The 14,442-nt window shown below is 41.2% G+C and overlaps 1 protein-coding gene across 49 annotated transcripts in view; it reads left to right on the top strand.

The window, feature by feature from the left end:
- The window catches only part of Baz2b (bromodomain adjacent to zinc finger domain, 2B), a 310,551-nt gene that overhangs the window by 225,852 nt on the left and 70,257 nt on the right, over positions 1 to 14,442 (top strand). For 30 of the 49 annotated variants that reach the window (XR_001783145.2, XM_030251842.1, XM_017319097.2 and 27 more), the window contains 3 exons: positions 92 to 280; positions 5,355 to 5,519; positions 6,510 to 6,703. Coding sequence is in view for 48 of the 49 variants with exons in the window: in XM_030251842.1 (XP_030107702.1) it covers positions 92 to 280; positions 5,355 to 5,519; positions 6,510 to 6,703 (548 nt within the window). In the remaining variant the exon portion in view is untranslated. The remainder of the gene's footprint in view (positions 1 to 91; positions 281 to 5,354; positions 5,520 to 6,509; positions 6,704 to 14,442) is intronic. The other 19 variants (XM_017319098.2, XM_017319095.2, XM_017319096.1 and 16 more) reach the window with 3 other exon arrangements.

Here is a 14,442-nt window from a genome sequence, read left to right as displayed (position 1 = left end):
GCTATTTTTGTAAGCTTCGAGAATGCTGCAATTAGGTAACGCTCGTCTGTTGTATCTGAACGACTTTAAGTGTGTTTTTTTCCCCTCCCAGGACATTTATTCAGAGCAGCTGGGGATCAGCCGTTTAACCTGTCCACAGTGCCGAGTGCCTTCCCAATGCTCAGCCACCCAGGCTTTGGTCTACATTCAGCCAGCTCAGGGCATTCAGAATTTGGTGGTTTGGGGACACTTGGTACACCCACAGCCTTAGCCGCACATCCCCAGCTAACATCTTTTCCAGGTAAACAACCTTTATGGTGTAGGAAAGGAGAAAAGCTTGGGAAAACCCGGGCAGTGTTTGTTTCTTAAACTGAGCAGCAGAGTGGCATGTGTTAGACTCTGGGGCAAGATTTGGCTCCGTTTTATCACATGCAGCAAACCGGAGCTCGATATGTGTGTTAAAGCATGCAGCACTCACTCGATTAGATACTCACTTGTCCTAGAACGAATAATTAAGGCAAGTGTTTCTGGTTCGTTTACCAAAGTATTGGATATAGAAATGTACTGTGCGTGTACAGTTTTAATTCTTCTCAGCTTTGAGTGTATGTGTGTGAGTGTGTGTGTGTGTGTTCAATGTACATGTGTACATTTTCATGTGTCTCTGTCTGTTTGTATGTTCTCATGGATACCCATGTGGGGATTTACTTGTGGAAGGCCAGAGTGTGAAGTCGAGTGTCTTCCTGTCACTCTGATGCTGATTTTTGACATAGGGTTCCCTGAATCTGGAGTTCTCTGGTTCAGGAGACTGAGCAGCCAGCGAGCTCCAGATTTCTCTCTGTTCCCAGGTGTGTGCTTGGCTTTTTCTGCTTTCCTCACGCACTTGTGGCATGTGCTTAACTGACTAAACTATCCATTATCTAAACAGTCCCATTATCTAATTTTTAAAAATATTTATTTATTTATTTATTTATTTATTTATTTATAAGTACACTGTAGCTGTCTTCAGACACTCCAGAAGAAGGAGTCAGATCTCCTTATAGATGGTTGTGAGCCACCATGTGGTTGCTGGGATTTGAACTCAGGACCTTTGGAAGAGCAGTCAGGTGCTCTTACCCGCTGAGCCATCTCACCAGCCCCCAATTATCTAATTTTCAAATCAAGTATGTAACTTGGCTTGGCAGTGTCCTCTGGTAGAATGCTTGGGTAGCACATATGAGTCCCTGGGTGAGACACCCAGCACCGGGAAAAAGTACCTTACAGCCTAGACCTAGACTTGGGTTTCATGTGTCTTTACTTTTTAGGAAGGTGAGGCTCAATGTTAAATTTTTTGTACTTTTTCCCATTTGAGAACTGTTTCCAAAGCATATTTGGAATACATTTCCACTACACTTAGGCAGTTGGCTCTTGTGCATGGCCAGGGCCAGTGTGAGATGGGATTCTGTAGACCAGACGCACAGTAGCTGAGCTCACACAACTTTTCCTGAAAGTCCGGATGGATCTAACTGTATTCTGCAGTGATTAATGTTACCATTCAGTAAGGAAGCGTGTTTTACTAGGACAGTGTTTAAATTGCTAGAACTTGGATTTAAATCTGGCCTTGGACAAATCTCTGACCTCTCAGCCTTGGGTATTCAAACCTGTAAACTTGAAACCTTGCCCACTTTCCAGGGCCACCTAAAGACTGGAGTAGACACCGTGTGTAGAGATGTCTACAGTGTCTGGCACGCGTTAGTCCAGATCGCTAACTCAATATTTTTTCCTCTTTAATGGCTGACAAGGTATCTACTGCTTCTTTTTTAAAAACCCAAGTATCTTTTGAAACTATAGAGAGAATATAGAAGTGGTTACTTGTGGATTTCAAGTATTATCTCTGGACGCATGTTATTTCTTTAATTTTATTGCCTTGAAGAGAGGGGATGGTGGAGAAGATTTGTGAGTGGACAGAGTCTTGACCAAATCTTAATAACATTTCCTTAATATATTAATAGGAACTGAACTTTTTCTCACTATATAGACCCTAGAGCTCTTCTATATAGACCAGGCTGGCTTCAAACTTACGCAGCTCTCCCTGCCTTTTCTTCTGCCTCCTGAGCACCACCATACCTGGCTTGTTCTGTTTCTAACATGGTTATTCAGTATCAACAGCCACCTCCTGAAACCAAAGAGCTTGAAATAAAATCTAAATAGTTAACAGTAATTATGGAGTTACTGATACCTTCAGTACTTTTATTGTCTTGTGATAGTTTATTATAGTACTGCTTTTGAACATTTATAAATTATATTAAAATACTGTATTAAACCCGATTATTGGAAAGTGATCAAATGAGTATTAAGAAATAACTTGTATGCGATGGTACTTCCAAAATATAAAAACCAACCTAGGGCCAGCAAGACAGCTCAGTGGGAAAGCTTGCTGCAAGCCTTTTGACCTGAGTTCAATTCATGGGACCCATGTGGTACGAAGAGATAACCTATGCCCTCTAGTTGCCCTCTGACCTGTACATGCACATATGTGTGAATGAATGTATACATACACATATACAACAAATAAGTGAAAAGTATTTTAAGAACATCTGACATAAAGAAGCAACATGCTTCTTGATCCTACATATTTACCAACAATTTCTGGAGAAACACACCAGCACTCTATTTTATGGATTGCTGAAGGGTAGATAATTACAAAACAGAGGCATATGTGTATGTGTATACACTTCTTTGAAAAATGGGCTGAGATTATGGTTGATTTTAGAGAACCTACTTTTAAATTACACTTTGATACAGTAACTTAAATATATAAATTATAATTCATAATGGTAAACACTTCAGGAAAAAAGTCTCCCCATAAATACGAGGAAGTCACAAGAAGATAGATACTATTAGCAATTTTAAGTAAGGTATAGTTTTTTTTATGAAGATACATATATCTAAGGTATTTTTCATTTCAAAGAACAAATGTAAACTTATATAGGATATTACTATAATCTAATTTTTATATATTGAAATAATATTTTATGAAATTCATTTTAAAATATTTGAAATTCCTTGTGTTTACATTTTAATGCTATAGTCTGTGAAGTGTTGGGTTGTATCAGGCTTTTATATATGAGTGATTTTAAAATTCTGCCGTATCAGAGGCAGGTATGCAGGTAGGTGAGTGTAAACCCTGGAGGGCAGAAGATCACAAGTTTGATGCCAGCCTGGGCTAAATAGTGAAGCCGTGGTGCAACAAACCAAGCGGCTCTGAGATAAATGCACTGCGGATCAGAGTGAGATTTGGTGCATAGCCTGAAATGTCAGCACTCCTCCCTGGAAACGGTTGCTGTGGCTGCTGCAGCATTTCTTGGGATTTTCAGTTTGCTTGGACGTTCACCTCGCACCTACTTATGTTACCCCTGTTTAATATCTTCCATTTGGTATGGAAGTTATTGTGTGACTAAAATGTGTTTCTGATTTTCCTCAATTTGAAATCTGTGTAACTTTTCACTGAAAAGTTGTAATTTCATTTGAAATAATATCAGACATTTATCTTCAAAAATGGCCCTTTTCTTTATCTAACCAATTGTATATGTTTGTCTCTGAGCGGGCCTCTCCCGACATACAGTTTCCCTATTATTTTTCTCTAATGCCTGCTGTGTACCTATTTACTATTGACATTCTGAGGTACGTTGTAATTTTTTTCTGAGCTTGATTATACCAATCACACCTGTGCTCTAACTACTTAAGTTTTTGACCAATTCTTATGTCCGGCCTTAAAACATGGGTTAGAAGTGTAAACAATACATTATAGCCAGAGTCAGTTTTTAGCAACTAAGGGGAAACTAAGTTGCAAACCTATGCCTGCAGATAGGAATGAGCTGTGTAGATACTCCCCTCCCCCAACACACACACACACACACACACACACACACACACACACACACACACCCTCTTTTCCCATCTAAATGCATCTAGACAGTGGTTGAGTGACAGGAGTTTTCACACAGTTGTTGTGGTTCAAGTTCCTAGCTTTCAGGGTACCGTACACTAAATGACCGCAGTTGCAGCAATGGCTTTTGCAGTGTTTTGCTTACATTGTTCATGACACCTCTGGGAATGCCAGTGACCTTGAACGTTTCACCCTTACATAATGAAGGCATGTTCCAGAACTTTATTTAAAGATGCTATAGTACAATCTCCTGACACGATGTGGGTGTTTTTGTCTAATGTTCTTGTGTCTGTTCCAGTCAAAGAAATAATGCCATATGTTTAGGAGACTTGTATGAATGAGAACTAACTTTGAAATTTAGCCGATTAGCCTGTTGAAGATTGTTTCCAGGATGTGGTAATTCAGGATTGTTCTTTGGATGATTACCAAATTCCTCCTCCCTCCCACCCTTTTTTTTTTTTTTTTTTTTTTTTTTTTGTCTTTTGAGACAGGGTTTCACTATGTAATCCTGGCTGTCCCGGAACTCAGCCTCCAGACCAGGCTGGTATCATGGAGATCCACCTGCCTGTGAGACAAGTCCTTTGCCACCACTGCCTGGTTCAGATCTCTTTTTCATCTACACTCTTCCTTGAAAAATGCATTTTATAAAAATTGGCTTTTCTCCCCCATAAGAGTTTTAATGAAGAACTACTGTTTGAATATCTGAATTTCATTCCATGATTTTTTTTTCATTTTGGTTATTTTGTACTATAAAAAATTCACTATCATCTGTAATTCATGAGGAATGTAAAGGAAAACAAGCTGTCTTTATAAATTTTAAAGCTTGAAGCTTTGTAAGACTAGATTTTTAACTAAAAACTAAGTGTTTTGGAAATTCTCTTTGAGAACTTAATTCTACATGTTTGTTTTTGTTCGGCTGTAGAATTACTTCATCCGAAAATACATTTGAGATGTGCTAGACTTATCTGATAGTATTAATTTCCCCCCTGCTCCCTGATTTGTGAAAGCCAGATTGATACTGTATATAACTGGAGGAACATCTTAAGAGGCTGCAGATGTGAACTTCAAATCTAAATTCTTAGATAAATACAGACTTAATTCTTTTCCTTATTAATTTAATAAATAGATGTATGAAGTTAAATGGTTCTTCTTATATATATTCTAAGTTTTAGCTTTTTTTTTTTTTAACATTGTGAAAAACATCCTTTTCGGCTTGAATCTAGAAAACAGTTAAGGGAAGGTTCTTCAATCATGGCCTAATAATAAGGGAGATGATTATACAAATCAAATTACAGGTTTACAGTGAAAAGATTCTCAGAGCTATGTGACTTGAGCAGTTCTAGCTTGGCAGAAACTTGAAACATTGTTTCTGCAATAAAATGCAACAAATAGCCACTGTCTGACTTGTGCAGCTCACTCAGTCCTTCCTGTTGCTCTGCTTGGTTTTGAGGTGCAGAGTGGTGGCGAACCACAGATGGCCACTCTCGTGCTGGAACGCCCTTCTTTCCACCATTACTGGGAATTCCACCACTGTTTGCTCCTCCAGCCCAGAATCACGATTCGTCATTCCATTCGAGGACTTCTGGGAAGAGCAGTCGAAATGGTCCTGAGAAAGGTACTGACATCTACAGGAGTGAAGGACCAGAAACCTGTCCCCACACCTCTTTGCAGCAGTCTGGTTTTAAGAACATTTTTCCAGCCTTGTGATAGTTGCTTCTATATCATCTTTCTTGATCCTTATAACAATCCTTTCATATCTCAAGTCTCCTGATTTTGCAACCACCGTTAAATGCTTGTGTTAGGAAATACTGATGTGAATTACCCAGGATCTGAACCGAGTCCTACAGCTCTTTCCTTGGTATGTCATTATCTCTTAGGCAGAACTAGAGTTTAGTTTATCCAAACCATTCCCCTACTACTGTGTTTTCCTTTTAAATGATCAGGATCTCTGTGGACTCTAAGTATTGTTACAAGAGTGTTTAGAAGTTGCAGTGTTGTAGCTAGCCCTGAGTGTTTCTAAACAGACAATGCTTACAAGTGATTTGTTTTCTAAACATGTCTGTTTAACGTCTATGATAGCCACTCAGGTTAATGCTAGTGAATTATTCAGTTGAATTTACTGCGTTCATAGTGTTGCATATTGGCCACCCTCCAACATACTCTAAAATTTTTATCTCCAACAGTTCTTCACCCTTTAAAATAAACCCCTCCCAGGCCCATTGTGAGCATTAGTTTGTATCTTGTTTCTACAGTATGCATGATGAATCCTTCATGTGGAGGAATGTTATGTCACTTTTAGTGAGTATCTTTTTTCTTTTTTTTTTAATGATTTATTTATTTTATTTATATGAGTACATTGTAGCTGTCTTCAGACACACCAGAAGAGGGCATCAGATCTTCTTATAGGTGGTTGTGAGACACCATGTGGTTGCTGGGAATTGAACTCAGGACCTCTGGAAGAGCAGTCAGTGCTCTTAACCGCTGAGTCATCTCTCCAGCCCCGTGACTCTTTTTTCACTCACAGTTGCACATACACAACAATGCATACCCTACTCCTTGTTCTGGCCAAATACTGTCCCAATATATAAAACTGTTTATTTTCAAGGTATAAATGGGTCGGTTAATGGAACCAGTGCAGCATCAGTACTTGGTGTCAATGCATCTGTAGTAGCCACTCCTGCTTCAAGTTCCATGGGACAGAACCAAAGCACAAGCTCAGGTGGAGGAACCCTAAAATGTCATCAGGAACAAAACAAAAGCCAGCCTGTGGACGCCAGAGCCGACAGAATCAAAGATAAGGTAAGCTGTTTCCTCAAGAACAAGTACAAAGCGCAGCATTCTATAAGGGAAATATTTTAGAAGTCAAGCTTCCAGAAGTGTCTATTTTTATAGTGTAGTGCTGACATTTGATTAGATGTCTTGGCCAGTTAAATCCCGAGGACCTATACAAATAATATAATTGGTAGTAACAGTTATGGGCCAAGCTTTTTGTTTCTTTTAGTTCTTCAGTGGTGAGGATTGAACCTAGGGACACACACACACACACACACACACACACACACACACACACACACACACGAAGCTTGCATCATGCCACTGAGCGAGGCTCCAGCTCCAGTGGAACTTGATGGAGACATGCTAGATGACAGCTCTATTCTAAGTGCTGTACATAGTGATTTCAACTTTCCCTGTGTATTCGGTGGGTGCTAGTACACATTGGAAAATAACACGCTGGGAAAAAAGTAATTATTCTGTAAGTAATTATTCTGCTGAGTCAGAATTTTAAGGCAAACATGTTAACTCCAGAGTCTATAGTTTAGATACAACAAAGCTAAGAAAGTGCTGTTATGGGAAATTTCATATAATCTCAGTAGACCAGTTACTCCTGTAGACCGAACAATTTCCACATCGAGCAGGTTCTGTCTCTGTAAGCAGGCTTTCAGTTTACTGTCTCTGAGCACTTACTTCCTTGTTTCATGCTTTGCTTTTTGCTGTAACATTAGGCCTTCTTAAGAGAGGGTCCTGATCTTGGATCAGCCTGATCTACATAGCAAATTCCAGGCTGCTGGAGAGAGAGACCCTGTCAGAAAGAGAGCAATAGCAAAAACCCAAGAGACTAGGGACAGTGTCCTATACGAGGAGATTTTTGTTCCTTGTTTAGTTTTTCTTTCTCTTTCCCTCTGTGTCGGTCTCTCTTTAAATTCTGTGTGTATGGTGTTTTTTGCCTTCATGTTTGTCTACACATGTGCAGTACACATGGAGGCCAGAAAAGGGGGTCAGGGTCCCGGGCCTAAGTTACAGTTGTGAGTTGCCTTGTGGGTCCTAAGGATTGAACCTGAGTGTTCTGGAAGAGCAAGCTCTGCTCTTAACTACTGAGTCATGTGTCCAGCGTTATATTTACCGTTTCTTTTAGGTCATCCTGTCGGTGGGTTAATTCCTTGCCAACTGAGCGCCTCCTGACTGGTGGTATCCAGATACACTGTGGTGTACAGAGAATTCAAATTGTGTACACCGTCTAGTGTACTTCATTGACATTGCTGCAGTTTATAAGCCAGTTTTGCTGAGAAATTAATGGGTACCTTTCTAGATAATTTTTCTGGCACCCCAGCTAAAAGGACATCAGTCTAGTTCCCCGAGCACTATATTGGACAGTGTTTCCTGTGTGCCAGGGCCTTGGCCCATAGGATCCGGTGGGCAAGAGCTACTTCCTCTCAACAGATCTGAAGCTTAGCCTTCAGTGAATGGGGAGCGTGGGGAAGAAGCCCTCCTTAACCCTGCAGAAAAATGGCTCTCGGCTATCTCTGTATTATTTAGAGGGGTGCCCTTTATTGTTTTCATCGGACATCTTCTTTTACAAGTAAAATTGCAAGGTAATTCTTAGAGCTCTGTTTGCTTTGTTTTGAGACAGGGTGTTTCTTTGTGGACCACACTGGTCTGGAACTTGAGCTCCTCCTGCCTCACCTCCTACATGCTGAGGTGGCTGGTGTGTATTTGTCCAGCCAACTACTTGAAAATTCTTTGTTACCCTCTTTGGTTCAGATTGCTGACATGTATTGCTCTTTTTTGCTATAGAATTGGTTTCAGATGTACCATTAGTATCTAATTTGCTCCTGTGATAAAGTCATCCAGATTCAATCATTCCGAGCTTTTGACTTCCTTATTCACATAAAGCAAGGGAAACCCTGACATGCAGCTTCCCTGAAGTCCAGGTTTTGTTTATTCAGCTTCAGCTACATTTTACTTTGTTCTCTTTCCCTTGCTCTGTTTTCTCAGCAGAGAAGAGATATTTCCCGGAATATAGTACGCCCCATAAAAGCTTGGCAGGCGTCATCTGGTGTCTCTAAGAAGCTTACTGAGGGTCTCTCTCCAGTCCTTTACAGGGCTCCAAACCAACACGGTTGTCTGCTTCAAACAGCACCGAGCAAAGCTGAAGGAAGAGCCGCCTCTCTCTGGGGCACTCTCCCACCTGCTCTCTCCGGCTCTTAGGTCTCCCTCAGGATCATGTCCAAGGACATCCTATCAGTTTAAGCAACAAGGGCCTGTTTCTGAGCTCTCTCTGGCCTCTCAGCATGTCACACACTAAGGGACACACTACCTTCCATGCTGTGTGACACAGATCTCTTGCATTATGTCATTGGAGATCTGTCTGAACTGTATGTCTAAATGCCAGTTGTCTGTACTTTTAATTTTTTTTAAAGATTTATTTATTTTTATTTTTATGACTACACAATAGCTGTCTTCACACCAGAAGGGGGCATCAGATCCCATTGTAGATGGTCGTGAGCCCCCATGTGGTTGCTGGGAATTGAACTCAGGACCTCTAAAAGAGCAGTCAGTGCTCTTAACCACTGAGCCCTGTCTCCAGCCCTTGTGTGTACTTTTACAGTCTGTGTCATCTGACCTAAAGTGTCTGACAGGTTCAAGGCATTGCACAAAAAACTTGTAGGGCGTGAGTGTGAAAGAGCCCTAATTTTCTTTTCTTAGTGAGGAATCTGCACTGATATTGTTCCAGAGATTAGCACTCCTCACTCAAACCTCTTATCATATTGATAATGAGGAGCTCATATTGAAAGTTAACTACAGACACCCCTCATTTGCCAACTGTTCAGACAGTTGAGGCCCCATATTGGCACATATAAACAACTCAATAAAAGTTTCAGTGTATAGAGATTGACTACTAAGTATTAATTAATCTTAGAATTTAATCATAACAAAATTTATGATTTCATATAACCTTAAGTACTTTTGAGTAATACATGTGCCAACATGTATTATGGTAGCATTGCTTAATTAAAGTGAACATAAAAGCCTTCATCTTTACTCTGTATTTTCAAGATTAGAAGCTTTATAAAGTTGCCTCACTCGCTCTTTTCATGTGTAGTCTGAAATTTGTTGAGATATTTTGTGTGTCCACCCTTGAGGGCAGAGCACTGATCTCAGACCTGCTCAGCAGAGCCACTGAGAAGTGCGTGGTTTTCCTGCATGGTGAGAACACGTGTGCTTATAAACATATGGCCTGTTTGAAAGTTACGTAAGGTTGAGTGTATTCTACTCTTGCAACTATGTAAATTTCTGTTCTGTGTAGCAAATGCCATCTTTTAAAGATGTTAAAGAATATACGATGACAGAGCTGCTATGGACAAAGTATGCAGTGACCCCTCCCCCCCCAAAAAATTAAGCATTAATTACAGAATCATAATATGATCCAGCCATTCCATTTGTGGCTGTGTTCCTCAAATATTTAAATGAAGAGTCTTAAATATATGAACCCCTAGGTTAATTATCTGTGGTAGCTAAAAAAAAGTTTGATTCTTTCTAAAAGAGATTCCTGTGCATGTGGGCTTGGGCTCAGGTCACCACATGTGTGGCCGTCAGAGCACACTTTGGAGAACTGTTCCCCTTTCTACGATGTGGGCTGTCACTTTACTCCTTGACCATCTGACTGGTCCAGGAGATTGTGTTTAATGGGTTTAGTGTTTCTGTGTCACAAGATGAAAAGAGTTCTGAACGTATATTCTGATAATTATGTACCAGTCTGAATGAACTTAATAGTACTGAGCTGTGGACTTAAAATGCTCAAATGTTTAAATGGAAAGAGCAGGTTTTCGGTGGCCGCCCTGTGTCATTACTACTACTGCTGTATCCGCTGCTCTCAAGATAAAATGTACTGACCCTTTGCTCTTACCCAGAGGTCTCCTGGCCCACCCTTCCTTATCTCCTGGCTCTCTTTTCTAGTTCACTGTGCTGTAACTGATCTAGATGACTTTCTCTTTTGACTGTGTGCAGCACCTTTCAGTTAGTGACTTTCTCCATGCTGTTCTTGTCCTGCAGTGTTCCAGCCTTACATCTCCATAAGGCTGCTGTCCTCCCTGGGGCCTCAGCTCACAGGGCACCTGATGACAGCAACCAGATCCTTGCCTTCCCACTCTAGCATGGGAAGTGGTAAATGTTCCTGTTTTATACTCACAAGTTTACAAGTCGTATGTGGGTTCATGTCTCCTGTCCTCACAAGCCAATTCAATTTTCTCATATCCTGAATCCCCAAAGTGTTCAGCACCCATACTTAGCAGATAATAGTCTTGAAAATGTCTTTGTTTAGATACTGAAAAAAGTATACAGTGATAAATGAACATTCATGAGAGTTCTAGAAACTCTGAGATCAGATGGAGTAAAATTAGTCGTCTCTCCTATTATCCTTTTTATAAACTCAGGATGATTTTAAAGCAGGATTTGTGAAAGTAAACGACATTGCCTAATTAATTTGCAAATAAAGCACACACGTCACTCCTAGGAGCTGTGGAAATGCAATTGTTCATATCCAAACCTACTTCTGCCCTTTCTCGAGTGCCACTCTAGTTCTGACACTTGTCTCCGACTCCCGGGGGTTTGTCATCCTTCCCTACATTATCAGTCCATGCTCTGCAGTGACCAGCTTATCAGAGTCACATTGGCTGCTCAGGAATGGAGATCTCCCTCTCTGATCGTGAATGAACTCTTACCTACCTTTCAGCTTCAGGACCTCCACCAGAAGTTCACATGAAGGATGTGTAGTCCCAGTTCCCTTGTTATCTTTAAACATAAGATTCTGTACATGTCCTGTGAGTGTTGAAATGAAATTCTCTGCTCGATGTGTGTCGGTGCCATACTCACTTGCTTTCTAGGCAGAAGTGGTCACTTCAGCTCAGATGCGTAGCTTGCTGGCTATACTCAGACACACATAAATTCTCTGCTCGATGTGTGTCGGTGCCATACTCACTTGCTTTCTAGGCAGAAGTGGTCACTTCAGCTCAGATGCATAGCTTGCTGGCTATACTCAGACACACATAAATTCTCTGCTCGATGTGTGTCGGTGCCATACTCACTTGCTTTCTAGGCAGAAGTGGTCACTTCAGCTCAGATGCATAGCTTGCTGGCTATACTCAGACACACATAAATTCTCTGCTCGATGTGTGTCGGTGCCATACTCACTTGCTTTCTAGGCAGAAGTGGTCACTTCAGCTCAGATGCATAGCTTGCTGGCTATACTCAGACACACATAAATTCTCTGCTCGATGTGTGTCGGTGCCATACTCACTTGCTTTCTAGGCAGAAGTGGTCACTTCAGCTCAGATGCATAGCTTGCTGGCTATACTCAGACACACATAAATTCTCTGCTCGATGTGTGTCGGTGCCATACTCACTTGCTTTCTAGGCAGAAGTGGTCACTTCAGCTCAGATGCATAGCTTGCTGGCTATACTCAGACACACATAAATTCTCTGCTCGATGTGTGTCGGTGCCATACTCACTTGCTTTCTAGGCAGAAGTGGTCACTTCAGCTCAGATGCATAGCTTGCTGGCTATACTCAGATACACATAAATTCTCTGCTCGATGTGTGTCGGTGCCATACTCACTTGCTTTCTAGGCAGAAGTGGTCACTTCAGCTCAGATGCATAGCTTGCTGGCTATACTCAGATACACATAAATTCTCTGCTCGATGTGTGTCGGTGCCATACTCACTTGCTTTCTAGGCAGAAGTGGTCACTTCAGCTCAGATGCGTAGCTTGCTGGCTATACTCAGACACACATAAATTCTCTGCTCGATGTGTGTCGGTGCCATACTCACTTGCTTTCTAGGCAGAAGTGGTCACTTCAGCTCAGATGCGTAGCTTGCTGGCTATACTCAGACACACATAACAGATACTGGCTGCAGAGGAGTTGCTCCTATGGTAGATTTAACATTAACAGTGTTCTTTCCCGTCGGCCTCTACCTATCTTGTCTTTCTCACCTTGCTATTCCCACACCACTCAGATTCAGTTTATTCGCCCCAGAGAGGACGAGGCAGATGCCACAGGGAATGACGAGGCACTTAGCCCCTGGTGGAGGCCGTGTCTGTGGAAGCCGAGGCTGCAGCTTCCATTCGGTTTTCAGTTATGGAAGAGTATTTCTGTCTTTTGTCCCCCAGTGCCAGTGGTCATGACATCTGTGTTTATGTGAGGACTGAAACTTACAATTTATTTATTTTTTTCAATATTTCATTCTTTGTCTGGCAGTAAATGCTACTGAGTGATAAGGACTGGCTACAAATTGTACGTCATGGTGCCACAGTATCCTTTCAGCATCCCTTCCTCGCTGTCTTCCTATCAGTCAGCTTGTATGAGTGTGACATAACTTTTTATAGTTCATCTCATGCTGTGTTTGTTATAGTTCACCTCACAGTTATGTTTTTATACAGTACTCATTCCTTTTTATTTGACATTTAATATCCATACATTCCTAGAATGGGTTTGGCTGCAGTCTGTCTTCTCCGTTCCTTCCTGCTCCAGTTTCTCCCACATTCCCCTCCCAACCCCATGTGCTTGCTGCTGTGTACTTGTGTGTACTCCTCCCCATACGTGCTCTGTCCCCTCCTCTTCCCCTCGCTCCCCTCCTCCTCATTATCCACAAGTCCATGTTGTGTTGCCTGTGCATACATGAGCATATGGTCACCCGTTGGAGCGTGAGTAACCCTTCACTGCCCACATCTTAAGAACCGTGGTTTTGCTTCTCCCTGTGGCCATCGGTCGCCACTAGCTTCTCAGTAGCCCTGAAACTTCCGGAGTGCCTTCCCTGTCATTTCTGGAGCCTTTGCTGGCTCACACTTCAGCAGGTCTTGTACATGTCAGTGAACAAGGAAGACGCTGCTGACACTGTTTCCACCCCTGCAGGGTCTACAGGCAGCCACCCCTTCTGGCTATTTCTTAAACATAAGACTTCTTTTTCATATGAACTATATTATCCTTTTCTGTCAGCGTTCAATACTTTTTTTTTCCAATAAAGCCTTGAATATTTTAGAAATGTTTTTTTTTTCTCCCTATGTGAATTCTCCCCCTAAGACAAGTTTCCCTATGACGCTCTCAGTGTCCTGGACTCACTATGTACACTCGGATAGTCTGAGACTGGTGGAGACTCTTGAGCACTGGGTTGATAGGAAACATTTTTATACAGGACTCCACTCCTCACTGCTATGCCATACATCTTTTGCTGTCTGTCTTGTTTTCTGGCTGTCACTCAGAACTGGATGTCATTGTTGGCTTTTATACTAAGAATCTCTTCCCCTTCTTCCCTGACATTAGACTGACATTGGATGTCATGTACGCAAAGATTCACTGGGTCACACAGTGATAGTAGGTACCTGGAAAGGTGGTTTGGCCCGTCTTAGGTCAAGGTCTGTCTGCTTACTCCACATCAAATCTGTGTCATTATTTTGTAAACTGCAGTTTTGAATGTTGCACTATTTGAAGCGTGGCTGTGATGTAGGTAACTCTATATATGTACAATATTTGTATATTTATATTTTAACTGTTCTACATGTGACAGTGTCTACTGTTAAAGCCATATTTTATGCCTTATATATAAGAATACAATATGTACATTAAGTAACATAATAGAATTATTTGATATATTTTTAAATAGAAAAGTGTAGGGGATTTTTCTCGGGTTATAAAACTCCCCACCTCATAACATTTTTTTTAAATGAGTTTTTTTCTAACAGATTAATAGGGCAAATAGGTTCAGTG

The sequence above is a fragment of the Mus musculus genome, chromosome 2 (genome assembly GCF_000001635.26).
Source record: "Mus musculus strain C57BL/6J chromosome 2, GRCm38.p6 C57BL/6J".
Classification (NCBI taxonomy): domain Eukaryota; kingdom Metazoa; phylum Chordata; class Mammalia; order Rodentia; family Muridae; genus Mus; species Mus musculus.
This window is presented reverse-complemented; position numbering and strand designations above follow the sequence as displayed.